Source organism: Xenopus tropicalis, chromosome 2 (assembly GCF_000004195.4).
Source record: "Xenopus tropicalis strain Nigerian chromosome 2, UCB_Xtro_10.0, whole genome shotgun sequence".
In the NCBI taxonomy this organism is placed as follows: domain Eukaryota; kingdom Metazoa; phylum Chordata; class Amphibia; order Anura; family Pipidae; genus Xenopus; species Xenopus tropicalis.
The window spans coordinates 138,770,630-138,785,166 of NC_030678.2; the positions used below are offsets into that span (position 1 = coordinate 138,770,630).

General features: G+C 38.5%; 1 protein-coding gene across 1 annotated transcript; it reads right to left on the reverse strand.

Annotated features, from left to right (window-relative positions):
- Window positions 1–194: 194 nt before the first annotated feature.
- On the reverse strand, window positions 195–13,547 carry ptges3 (prostaglandin E synthase 3). The gene is given in 8 exon segments (NM_001007104.1): window positions 195–1,646; window positions 1,778–1,802; window positions 2,357–2,419; window positions 3,317–3,406; window positions 7,944–8,042; window positions 9,656–9,725; window positions 10,847–10,960; window positions 13,441–13,547. Coding segments are annotated over 8 exon segments (483 nt in total). The 5' UTR covers window positions 13,443–13,547; the 3' UTR covers window positions 195–1,626.
- Window positions 13,548–14,537: the final 990 nt, after the last annotated feature.

A 14,537-nucleotide genomic window follows, 5' to 3' on the forward strand; every position in this document is an offset into this window, starting at 1 on the left:
TTTAATCATGAAAGATCAGTTTTGTAAGAAAATAAACTATCCAGGGATATAACTAGTAACCTAACTGTAGCATTAACATTTAGCTTATAATTACAACAGTCTATTAGCCTATTAACAATATAACAACATATATATATGTTTAATTCATATATAATGTGTAAAAAAAAATATAAAAAAAATAAATATATCACATAGTCTCTTAACAGTTTATTAGAAATAATGCAGACAATTAAAAAAAATCCCCACAACTTCCAATACAACTTTAGGTATCTTTTCCTGATCAAAAAAAAAAAAAAAAGGAATAAAACAAAACAGAATAGTGTATTAACATTGTTACTCTTTTTTAATATATACTGTGACAGTGCAAATACAATTTGGTCTAAATGTACAGACTGATGAGAAATAATGTACAGCTGGCTGCACTCTTCCAAACGTAGAGTTGCAAAAGGGTGGAAAAAACAATTGTACAGGCATGTTTCAGGGGCTGTGAGAACCAAGTTTTTATGGTCATTCTTGGTGTCCACAAACCCTGAATCTGAATAACCCAGACAGCCCTTCTAAAAGCACATGTATTGAATTCACTGACAAATGTTGCATACAGATTACGGATGTCCTAAAAATCTGTTATCTGAATCAGGGGTAGCAAATGAATAGAATGTACTACTGGAAACTGATACGAGGAACACATTTTATGGTTGTATTAAAGCATTAAAAATACATAAGCACACCAAAATTAAGGTAAATAAAATCAGTTTGTGTCACAGTATTGACAGAAGAGACTATTAAAGGAAAATTACGTTCTGCGCTGCATTTAATATAAACTCCCAAAAGTCACATGACTGGGCAAACACTACGTAAAACTAGTTAGGAGAAAAAGAAAAGCTGTAGATTGTTTTATATTCCCTTATTTCTTTCTACAATTTCTTTGCAGGTTTACTGTAAAGTGATCTGAAAATTGATACTTCTGCAATTATACATTGATTTAAAACGATCAATTGCATTACTTGAAAGACAACTTTCTATGATTAAATTGCTGATGTCTCTAACACTCTTCATTTGCCCACATTACTTTTACTTATAACCCAGTGCCATCCAAAGCAGGACCTACAAGCAAAACCCAACTGTGCATCCCAGTACAATGCTTTTCAACCACTTGGCTGTGTTTATGATCCACAATGAAAAAACCTAACCTGGGTTCAATTACAATCGCTATATGAGTACAATTATTTGGGAAATTTTGGGAATGTGCTGTCAGAAGAGATACACATGTAAGTGACCTGCTGCTTGAGATGAGATGAACACCCCCACCTTCTCCCTTGAAAAAAAATGTAAGTGCATTGATATTGTGGCTATATGCAATACCAAGGATGGCTGTGAAGTCTTGCATAAATACAGGTAATCTAAAAAGTACATCTAGAAGAGGCTCAATGGTCTGAAGGATGCACTGTACAACTGTAGTCTCCAACCCTCAATGAAAGCCATTTGGTGGTGATAAACAAACAAGGCTGACTGGAAGTACTCAGTAACTGTATTTACAACTCAGATATCAGCAACTGTTGCAGTGTGTTGAAATATTTTGCTTTCCACCTATTTTCCCATCCCTTTCCCAAACCGCAAGAGGACTTCTTATTCAAGGTCAGGCATTTCTGTTAAGAAAACATTAAAAAGAAAAGAAAAAAAAGTTTAGAAAATGGACAGCTTAGTAGTTTATGTAATTTGTAGTTTTGCATGTCTCTGCTTGGCAAGATATTATATAGATGGAAGAAGCAGAACTTACTTTCATCGTCACTGTCTGGTGAATCCTAAAAATAACATGAGATATAAATTAAGATGTTCAGTGTCAATGTAACTGTACAAAACTCTCTCTTCCATGCTGTTATTTTAAGTAAATAAATCCACTTGAACAAAACTTTTTAATAGCCTTTTTATTCTATATATTTTAACCTGGCATCACATGGAACCAGTACATCTAAGGCTAGTTCCATCTGTAGCTGTTTCTGCGTCTGCACTGACAGGCACTGTGTCGGCCTAGGTGAAAAAACAAGGTGATTTCAGCACAAAGGCGACTATACATGTTTGCACCAAAATATGCTGTGTGTGACTGCTCCCAGGCTGACAGTGCAGACACAGGAGCAAATCAGACTGCATATAAAACATCTGAGCCTTTATAGAGCAGTCTCTCAGTTTTTGCTCTTAGATCACCCTAATAAATCTCTTCCTATAAACTATGCCAGTGGTCTAACTCTCACAAACCATTCAAAAAGGTAGCTCAAGTTTTCAGCTTTTTTTGGATCCAATAGAAAACTAGGAGCATAATTTCCCCTGTATGATCATTTAAGTAAGATCTGGAACTTACATCATCTGCACCATCTACTTCTGGTAAATCTACATCCTCATCTCCACCCATATTGTTCATCATCTGTTTAAAAGAAGGGGGGAAAAAGCATTTAAGTAGCCAAGCCTTTGTTCTTTTGTATGAAAATACCAATACTTAACCATTTTTAATAGGTTGTCATTAAAGTAACCATAACACCTGTATATAAAATTAAATAACAAAAGAAAATTACAATTTAAAACAAAAAGCAAAGAAGTAACCATCAAGACAGAGCTATAAGGGGGGTTCTCCTCCTTCTCCTCCCTATGGTTTTATTTACACCTTTCTTTGTAACTGGGTCAGTAGATGGAACCCCTTAATGTGGCCATATACATGCTGAAAAATTTTGCTGACTCTGCCCCTCCTCCAGTTCTATCAGGCAGGTTTAAAAAAAATCCATCACAGGAGGACAGGTACTATTTTAGTTTTAAAACTTTTATAGGCATATTTATCAGTTTATGAATTTGAGTTTGTTTTTCTAAATCAAATTAGCTCACAGATCGAATGCTTGCTTCTTTATTAATGTGGTAAATTCGTGCAATTTAAAAAACCAAACAAAAAAAACTAGACTAAGTAGAAATTTAGAATTTACAAAGTCAAAAAAACAAAAACTTGAATATCCCAAATTGAAAATATGGCTTGACTTTGCCTAGTACAACTCCCATTGATTTCTATAGAAGCTCACAAGATTTTAGATGGGGAATTTTTACATTCAAGTTTTTAGCACTTTAAATACCAGACATTTGAGTTTTTGAACCATAATTCAAATTTGGAGTTTTTTACCGAACAAAAACCTTTAAATGATAAAGTCAAACTCGAATGTTGATATCTCCCCCTTAAAGTCTTTATCATAAACATCATTTTTTTGAGAAAAACATTGTTAGGAACACAGTTAAGATAAAGGTTCTGCTGAAGTACTGCTGTTACAAAAGGACCAGTTACCTCAGAAAAGCGGTCAAAATTTGACATATCTTCATCAGAGTCATCTTCCCAATCTTTCCAGTTATTGAAGTCAACACTAAGCCAATTTAGCTGAAAAATAAAAGATACTAAAATGTTTAATACAATATAAAAGCTACATCTTCAATACCAAAAGAAATAGTGCCCAGAATAACATACCTTTCTCCCTACATTCAGTCACATGTAAATTCTGTACCACAAGCAGTTCAACTGCAGCTTTCTCAGCTAGTCTATAGCATGAAGCCCAGCCCCCTTTTACTTTGCCGAGCTTCCATCTTTCGGACTGTAAAGATAGTTGAAAAGGGGTCTGCTACTGCTTGCTGCCTCTCTTACAACATAAATCAATCACGCGTGGGCAGTTCACAACTCTTCGACCATCTTCACACTCAGAGGGGAGGCTCACAAAGTAAAGGGGACGGATCTTCACGCTGGACTATGACGTAGCCAAGTGCCGTTGAGCTGCTTTTATGTTATTCAGGGGGCTGCAGAGTGTTTTAGGGCTTTTATGATAAAGGCTTATTTATCCTTTTAAGAGTAAATCATACTGAAAAAGCAATCATGGTCTACAGCAGTGCTGTCCAACTTCTGTGGTACCGAGGGCCGGAATTTTTCTGGCCTACGTGGTGGAGGGCAGATAATGGAAGCCAGTTTTGACCACTCCCCTTTTTGAAACCACACCCATATTAATGGTTGTAGTACAGCAAAAACCTGCCATACTTTGCCTTCTCTACCCTGCCTGTGTGTGCCATACTGCCTGCCCTACCCTGCCTGTGTGTGCCATACTCTGCCTGCCCTATGCTGCCTGTGTGTGCCATACTCTGCCTGCCCTACCTGTGTGTATAGCACACACAGGCAGCATACAGTGACACAATGCTGGCACTGCTCCTACAGTCTGCACAATAACTATATATTAAAAAACTTTTTAATTGCAGTACCACCTCAGTATCAGTTCTTTTTGTAGTGTGCAGAGATTATTTGTGGGTTTCTACTGCTCCTACAGTCTGTCTGAGGAGTGAACAGGTGAACAATGTGGGTGATTACAGTCTGAGCCTGAGGTGTGAACAATGCAGAGATTAAAAGGTGTGCACAACACAGGGGTTTACATTTTAAACAATACAGAGGGTTTACAGCCTGAATTTGAGGTGTGAACCATGCAGGGGGGTGAATTAATCACAGTACTGATACCATTTAAAGCTTACACAAGAGTAAGCCATCAAAGCAGCCAGACAGGTGGGGGGCCACACAGAGGGAGGTTGTGGGCCGCCAATTGGACAGCACTGGTCTACAGCATTTTGCAGTTTTCTACAACTAAAACATTTGTATAATTTTTTTAGAAAAAGCATTTCTTTAGAAAGCACATTGTTATGAAAGAAAATTGCAATTATCCATGATCAAATGGCCAAGTTAAGGTGGTGAACATACGTTGTTTTATTTATAAGCACGCCTTATTCATATTCTGGCTTCAATATGCAGCAGGGGTTTTTACTCATGAAGGAAAAGATAAGCCAAATGAGTAGGATGTTAAATGGATAAATGATTGTGCTGGCCCTGGGAGCTGATGGTCCAGCCAGAACCAAAGATTTCTTCAAAATTGTTAGGACATCCTCATGCCAAGTATAGCTTTTACTTGGGCAGGGAATAATTAACTAGCTTCTTCTAAAAACCCATGGATGGAGGAGTTAGTGACTTCCACTGAAGTAGAATAGCTTTTTTTTCATAGTAAAATAGTTGTAAATAACAAGGTTTTGTATAACTGCACATGGGTAGTGTTCCCATGATCCCTAGCAGGTACAAACTGGGGGAGAGCAAAGACTTCTCACCAGAATCCTCTCATCGGGGGCACTCCAAGAAAACATGATAGTAAATACCCACATAATTTTAACATTTAGGACACACATCTGAGGCATCCTGGTATATTGTTGCAATTTTGTGGGGGTAAGAAACTGTAGAAATTTAACCTGAATATATCTGCCAGCTGCAGTATCAATTCCACATCTCATTCAGCACAGGGATATTTTCCACTTTCTGCCTAAGGCCCTGTGAATTACTATCCTCAAGTATTTGACTGTGGACACAACTTGTAGTTTATGTATATTTGGAGGGATGTCTTGTGGTAAGGGAACAATGGGAAAAGTCCATTAGGGGTATCTGGATTTGCTGGGTATAGAGTAAGAGCATACCGACTGTGTAAAGTAAGACTTTCTTGCACACCTTTTCCAAGTGCAGACCTTCTATGGCCTGATCAACTTGTGCAGAAATTGCAAGTGGCTCAATAGCTAGAGCAAACAGGGGAGAAAGTGGGTGGACCTGTCTGGTACCCTTCTCAAGGTGGATGGTTGGGAGGTAAGTCTGCCTATTTGGATTCTAGCCTGTGGGGAGGTATTAAGTGCCCACATCTAATTACGAAAACGAAGCCTAGACCATATCGATCCAACATATCCAATAGACCATGCCAAAGGCCTTTGCCATATCTAGGGAGACCACCACTCTGCTATCGGTATTAGTGTGCATCAAGAGATATTTAGGGATGCCTTAGATTTATCTCCGTTGTCTTAGCTGGCACATACTCTGTCTGTTCCAGATGGATTAATTCCCCTATAACCGAGCACAACCTGGTGGCCAGTATTTTAGCAAATATTTTCATGTCACGTTTTAGTAGCAATATGGGCCTGTAAGACATCTTTGAGGCGAGGCTGCCATTATATCAAGCTGCTGTGTGCTATTCACTGCAATTGAGGATACATATAGGTTATTTAATAAGGGCAGCATGTCTAAGGGCTTGTGCTTTTGTGGGACATTGTACAGCCCTTGGTAATATCAGGGAAAAACACTCACCAATTTCCTCTCTTTATTTCCTGTTAATCAATAGTCAAAACTAAATGTCTAATAAAAACTTGGTTTTGACATCCACCTTACTGCTGGTAAAAAATATCATTGCTAAAATCAGTACATTAACAAATGCCACTATTCCATTCACCTGCTGAACAGAACAGTAACTGGTATTGTTTCCCTGTTATAAGGCGGATCACTGCAAAACACTTTGCAATAATCTATTCCTATTCATGACACAGTGCTGCCATACATTTTGTGAAGAGGATGACCAAATAGCACAGATGTGCTATAAGCAATTTCGGCCTGTGCAGTTAAACAAGACCAATGCAGTGAGTCCTTTTGGCTACTACTACTGCTCCGCCACACAGGTTTGTCGGGATTTAGTAAAAAGTATTAAAAATTAGGATGTGGCCAGAATTTAGTGTATTTGCACTATTTTGTGACTGTACTGTGTGATAAATATGAACATCAGGCAATTTTAAAGAACTGGAGATTGATGTATTTGTACCAATGCCACAATTTGTGTAAAGTTTGTATGCCGTCCCTAAATTTGCCTAAAAAGGTCTAATGGCAAATATGACAGTCACAACCATCCAGGGGAAAAAGAGCAGAATTTAAAAACAGGCCCCCCTTTTTTTTTTTTACACAATAAAGGGATTGTTCACCTATTTCCCCTGTTTATTCTGCCAAAATATATCAGCATTTTTAAATTGTTTTTTAATGTGAAGAGCACATTTGCAAGCCTGTCATTCATCTCACCTAAACAAAGTGTCATCATAAAAGTGGCACAGATATATTGGTTTAGGTCTGGGCTATGACATTAACACTTCATTTTCCAAGAGCGTCCTAGCTCAGGGAATACATGGGAGACAGGCTAGTGCTTTCTACTATAAGGTTTTTTTTTCAATAATTACATTTTTTTTTATAATATTCGAGTTGAAGAACAAAAAAAAATTCCTAAAAGGTAAGTCGCTGCTTTACATAGGTGTTAATATTAATAATGTTTTCATAAATCAGTAACTAGTTATGAGCTAAAGGGGGGAGAAGACCTAACATTTCCTCTAAAGGGTGCCAGAAGCAAAACAGTCTGAAGGCCTCTTTTTTTCTACCAGATGTTAACAGACAAAACACTTCATCTGTGCCATTAGCCTCAGTTTACACCCACAACCTTTAAAGGAACAGTAGCATCAAAAAAATAAAGTGTTTTAAAGTAATTAAATTATAATGTGCTGCTGCTCTGCAAAAAAACTGGTGTTTTTGCTACAGAAAAGCTACTATATAAATAAGCTGCTGTATTGCCATGGGGGCAGCCATTCAAGCTGGAAAAAAGGAGAAAAGGCACATGATACATAGCAGAAAAACTAGTAGATAAGCCGCTTATAGTGAGGATTTATCTGTTATCTGCTAAGTAACCTGTGCCTTTTCTCCTTTGAATGGCTGCCCCCATGGCTACACAGCAGCTTACTTATATAAACTATAGTAGTCTTTCTGAGGCAAACACACCAGTTATAGAAATGCAGGACAGCAGTACATTATATTGTAATTACTTTTATACACTTTCATTTTTTGGTGTTACTGTTCCTTTAATACACTGGTAGGTTACTTGGCATGTAACAAAACTGACCCTAGTGCTGTGTCCGAGGTATGGAATTGTAAGGAAATGTTCTGAAAGGTCTGCAAAATGCCAGTGCAATTTACATAAAGGTAATATTAACCTTCACAGACTCTTTTTCCATCAAAACCACTACAGCTAAAGTTATTAAATAAAATAACATACCTTTGCCTTTTCTTTTGTAATCCGTGGCCACGATTGTCCAGACTCCCCTTTTCGTAAACAACATAAAACAGATCGGTCTGTTCTTTTATGTTTGGACTCCTAAAAAAAATCCAAAAAAAACAAATAAAGACTTGTCAATTTAAAGGAATACGGTCATGGCAAAAAGTGTTTTTTTCCAAAACACATCAGTAAATAGAACTTCTCCACCATAATAACCTGCACTGACCTTTATAAAATTGCAAGCAGATTTTTTAAATTTAATTTTGAAATTTCACATGGGCTAGCCATATTTTTCATTTCCCAGGGTGCCACAGCCACGTGACCTGTGCTCTAATAAACTTCAGTCACAATGGGAAGGTAGCAAGATAGCAGCTCCCAGTAGACATCAGAATAGCACTCAATAGTAAGAAATTCAAGTCTGGCTTGGGACTCCTCCAGTGACATGGGAGTAGGAGAAACAATAGGTTACCTGAAAGCAGTTCTAATGTGTAGCGCTGGCTTCTTCTGAAAGCTCAGACTCAGGCACAATGCACTGAGATGGCACCTACACACCAATATTACAGCTAAAAAAATACATTTGTTGGCTTAAGAATAAAATTTTAATTGGTAGAGTGAATTATTTGCTATGTAAACAGTGTAATTTAAAAATATAAAGTATACAGGTATGGGATCCCTTATCTGGAAACCCGCTATCCAGAAAGTTCTGAATTATGGAAAGGCCAAGTCCCATAGTCTCCAATATAAGCAAATAACTCTAATTTTTAAAAATGATTTCCGTTTTCTCTGTAATTATAAAACAGTACCTTGTACTTGATCCTATCTAAGATATAATTAATCCTTATTGGAGGCAAAGCAAGACTATTGGGTTTATTCAATATTTAAATTATTGTTGTAGGTTCTTCTCTGCAAACTAGGTGAAAAATGATCAGAGGAATGGCAAGAATCCATAATTCTTACAGCCCACCTGCATGCTCTTCTGCTTAGAGTAGACTTTTACACACACTAAGGGCTCTGGCACACGGGGAGATTAGTCGCCCGCGAAAAATCTCCCTGTTTGCGGGCGACCAATCTCCCCGAAAAGCCATCCCACCGGCAAAAATGAAAATCGCATACGCGGCGGCGCGATTTCAGTGATATCGTGGAAGTTTCCTCTCAAGGCAACTTCCGCGATTTCACTGAAATCGTGCCGTGTATGCCATCCCACCGGCGATTTAACTTTCAAAAATTGGCAAATGGAATGTAGATTACTCATGAGACCAGAATTTTACCAGATCTATAACTCTGAATGTTTGAGACAGGGATAAACGATGGCAGTCTTTCCACATCTAAATTTTAATATTTATAATATTAGTAATCTAAGTAATCTTAGTAATAGTAAGTTTTTTGTGACCAAAGTGACATGAAGTACTAAAGTGGAAATTGGCATATTCCTGTTTAGTAACAGAAATAACAGAAAACAAAAAGGCACAAAGTACGTTCAGCAGATGAAAAGGGCGTATAGTTTGACTGTCAGTCTTTCAAATAACAGGTTTTGATTTCTTACCTGTATCATTTATAATATTTTTAATCTACTTATGAACCTTTTAAGTCTCAAGATAATTGCAGAACAAAAATAGTACATTTAAAACACTATATATAAAGACCAAGAAAATGATCCTAGAACTGATTAACGCATGCTTTTAAGAAAAAAAAAACCCAGTATGTTAACTTACGTTGGGATCAATAGACTGGAAAAGTTCAACTTCATTTAAATATTTTACATTATCTGCTCCTCCAAGACAACTGTAAAAAGGAAATTAAAAAAAACAAAACTTAGTTTAAATCAGCAAAGCCAACATCTATTCCATGACCAGTAACCTAGAAACAGATGTTTAAAATCACAAAATTGAAAAAATATTTAGTGTAACAAACAAAAAAAAAACATTTATCACAGGATACTGAAGGTACGGAGTTTAATCCCAAAATGTACTGCAAAACACATTAAAAGATATAAAAGGTGGTCCCTTTTAGCCCAGTGTATATTAATTGGAATCTGGAGTAGCAGTCATCCTTAAAACATCTTAGGGTACTGATGCACAGGGAGATTTGTCGCCTGTAGTAAGTCTGCAATACTGTGGGCGAGAGGTTTCCTGAAAGTGCTTACCCCTAAGGTAGCTGCAAGTAAAACATTGTTTGTGGCAATCATCTCAATCATGGAAAAGTGCAAAAGATGATTGAAAAAACATTTAAACACCATAAAAACGGAACTTTGAAAACTACAAAATTTTGCACATAGGATATAACTTAGATATTGCCACCTCAGAACTGGTAAGTTTATGGGATAGAGAAATTCAGGTAATACATCATAAATAAAGAGAAAACAAGAAAATTCTTGGGGGGACAAAAATTCTCACTTAGCCTACAGCAAATAATCCCCTACATCTTACATATGCTTTACAAATCGACAATGACAATCGCTAAGCACCATTTAAAAGGATATAATTTACAAGATATTAATGGCTCTTGTGCATTTACATATGTTCCTCTAAGCACTTTTGCAATTTTCCACATTTATTGTTCTCTTACCTTTGGCAGTGTTAGACTGTGTATCCTTTTTGATAGTGTAAGTGATTTTGTCTATGCACTTCCTGTATTGACAATTAACCCTAAAACTGCCATCTGTCTTTCAGAGCTGAAAAAGTCTAAAACTGCCAATATCCGACACACACTTGTAAAACTACAAAATGAATGTCAGCAGCTTAGAGAAGCACTACAAGTAAATTTACATCTATTTTTTTTTTGTTTAAACCCCTTGAATAGAAAGGCACTTATGAAGCCATACTAGAACATATGTACAAGTTTATTTTTTCAAACAGCTTTTTATTGTTAAAGCAGATGACCTTTAAAACAGCAAATTTACTTACCTGAATGTTAATTTATTTTTATCAAAGTCTGTTTTTACTTCTTTACTGTCCTCCACACAAAATTCAACAAAGACATAGTCTCTTCTATCGTACCACTTTGCAGATGCTGGCTGCCTGCAAGGAAATTGTTCAATAATATTTATATTAACAGAATCTCATATGCATACATATATCTTCCCCCTGTTTGTTGTGGTTTATTTGGATAAAAATACATGCTAATAAAGATGCATGTAACAAAAATGATATAGTATACCTCTGAGAAAGCAGATAGCCAAAAGGACCCAATAGTGAGACAGTGGGCTCATGACACATGCTGGAAAATGCAAGCAGAGAAATGCCCAAACAGCACTAATGAGCCTGTCAGCTTTTGAATTACAACAGCCAATGACCAGTGATAACAGTTGGTTTTTACCAAGAATGCACACCTTTCAGTGTTTTCTGGCAAAAATCCACCTGTCACACTAATTGATTGGACAGAATCTGAGTTCACCTTTAAATTAATTTTTATATGATGTAAACAATGATGGAGAAAATTTACAGTTATAATTTTATATGTTTAATTTGCTTTTTGTTAAGCAGCTCTACAGTTTAGAACTTCAGCAGCTATTTAGTAGCTGGGGTCCACATAGCAACAGTTTAAAATGAGATACCCAAAGATGAGTAGGGCTAAAAAAGAAAGAAGTAATCAAAAGTATCAATAACAAAATTGTAGCCGCACAAAGAAGTGTTTTTGGTCAGTTATCCCTGGAAATTGGCAAATAATTCAATACCAGGACAGACCATAAGATATAAAAAAATTTACATAAAGGTGAACTGCATGTATGACTGGGTATGAGCCTACAAGACATTACACGTAATTAAAGGTAACCTGTTTAATACTTGGCTACCTGTGGGGCAAAGTTTGAACATCTGTTCTGCAATTGTGTTAACAATTTTTAGAAGGTATTAGTATGTGTTTCTGCTGGGTTGTGCTTTCATATTTAATTGTAATCTTGATAGATTGGAAAACCCTACAACTTATTAAAGGAACAGTAACACCAAAAAATGAAAGAGCTTTAAAGTAATAAAAATATAATGCACTGTTGCCCTGCACTGGTAAAACTGCTGTGTTTGCTACAGTAACACTACTATAATTTATATAATAAGCTGCTGTGTAGCCACGGGGGCAGCCATTCAAGCTGGAAAAAAGGAGAAAAGGCACAGGTTACATAACAGATAAGTTCTGTAGAATACAATAGTGTTTTATCTGTTATCTGCTATGTGCCTGTGCCTTTTCTCCTTTGAATGGCTGCCTCCATGGCAGGTTATTTATATAAATTATAGTAGACTTTCTGAAGCAAACACACAACTTTTACCAGTGCAGGGCAGCAGCACATTATATTTTAGTTACTTTTATACACTTTCATTTTTTGGTGTTACTGTTCCTTTAAAATAAAAACTGGGAGCTGTACAAATATTTAAACCCCATCCATCCTGTAATGTCTTCACTATAAAACAACTGGAAGAATCTTGCAGCAGCCTTATTTTAACATACAGCAAATAACTAATATTAACAGCTCCTATTAACAGGCTGAGATAACTGGCCAAGCTAAGAGATCAGGTATCACCAGCCTGAAGCTCTATTGTTTAGATACAGGGAAAATCAACACAATCTTTTCTTTTTTGTTTGAAATGTAAATGTTCCCCAAGCAGCACTAACAGGTGGGCAGGACCCAAGCTACACAGCCTACTATATGTACTAGAACATTCTACAGAAAGCCACTGGCTGTGCCGCTGATGGGAAGTTTATTTAATTGAACTAATTAACAGAACGTGTATGGTGTAACAGCCCCAGCCACTAACGTGCCTGCTGATTGTTGCAGTTGAGCCGCATGATGGGTAGCCATGCCAGGGGCAAGCTTCTGTGTACCTAGTGTGGGCAGATGGCGCGGCTGGTAGAACAGATGCCGAATGCCAGGGAGAAACAAAGGAAGGGGCAGTATGTTGTTTGCAGACATGGCGACACCCATAAGCGTAGGGCAGACATGCCGGTCTTACAGGCCACACGGAGGAGCGATGTCGCACAGGTCGCTCGGCTGCCGTTTCGGGCTGTAATACACGTACTAGCACCGAGCCGACACAGATCCATGCTGCCGACATAAGAGGATTAGCGGATGAAGGCAATGGCGCTCCTCGGAAGCAACAGGCTCAGAAGCCTTACCGCCGAGAGAAGCTTCTGGAGACAGGGAGGCAGGGGGAAGTACAGGGAGGCAGTGGGAGTCAGAGGGAAGCAGGGGGAGGCCCGCCGGCCGGTCGCAGCCAACACGTGTTAGTAATGGAAGGTACAGCCCGACACTCACCGCAGCCTCCCTTACGGGCAGTAACCCGCTCCCTGCCGCCCCTCTAACCCTACTCAAGTACAGGCGAGCCTTCCCGGCTATGGGAATAACCATACCCCCTCCCCATTCCTTGGGCGCCCTGACTGAGCAAACCATTCTCCTGCATGGCAGTGTCGGCAACATGGCCTGTGATGGTCAGGTCCCGCCGTCACAACCGCACACTCCCGCTCTCACATCCCCTGAGCCTCTTGGAACTGCCCCATGGCTGCTACTTACATGTTGCGTCTCTTTTAGCTCGGCGCTCTTTCCCCGCTCTCCTCACGCACTTCCCGCTGCACCCTAAGCTGCAGCTACTACCGCTCCTCCCCGCTCTCTCTCTCCAGGCCTGCCTTACGTCACCGAGCAATAGGGACTGGAATAGGCTGTGCCGCGCTCATTCCGACAATCCGATGGCGCCTACTCTCGCGATAATACGTCCGGCTGGCACTACGTGCGCATCTTTGGCTAAAGCCGCCTACCGGCTGTCTGAGGCACTGCATGGCGGCGCTACCTGCGTCTGGTAATTGCTGGAATGTTCTGCCTTCTAATATATGGCACTATGGTGGAATTTGCTATACCCAAGCAACCTTAATTAAGCAGTGCGTAATAAAAAAAAAATGATTTAAGATACTTAAACTCCTACAGTGTTACAATTACATATCCTAAGTCGTCCAAGTAAGAAAACTATCCGTATGCACTATGGTTATAATGGTAAAATGGTTATGGCATAAGGTAAAAAAGAAAAGTAACAACCATGAGTTATTCAGGGACAGTATATTTATATAGTGTATAGTTAGGGGCTCTCAATTTAGTTCCGATTTAGTTAAACAGTTCCTTGAGAGTTTGGCCAGCTAACTGAGCTTTAAGCGTGGTTCTACATTTATGTGTAAAGTTTCTTCCCTTGGACAGGAGAAATTTGAGACTTATTCTAGAGCCTGCCCTGTAGGTGGCAGTATATGAACTTATTACAGGGAGAGCTCGTTTGTGCTTGTGTCTTCCCTAGGATTTCACCTCACTGAGAGGTGCCTGCAGGATTTAGTTCAGGAATTTTAGCAGTTAGTATTGTTATAGTTGCTCTGGGAGTAAAAAGTAGAATAGGATATGTAGATGGCAGTCTTGCGCCCCACCGAGGAGTGCAAAGGGGTTCGGACCCTGTGCTGAGTTTAACCACTAGTAACCAGGGATTTAGTGTAGGGACCCATAGGGTTAATATGCCCCTATGGCTTTAAGCCCCACCATTTCCTATATCTTCCTGTTATTGGGCAAAGTTCCCGAGTATGCTATGATATTAGCATTTGTGCCTTATTGGTTCATAGGTACACCACTCCCTTTGC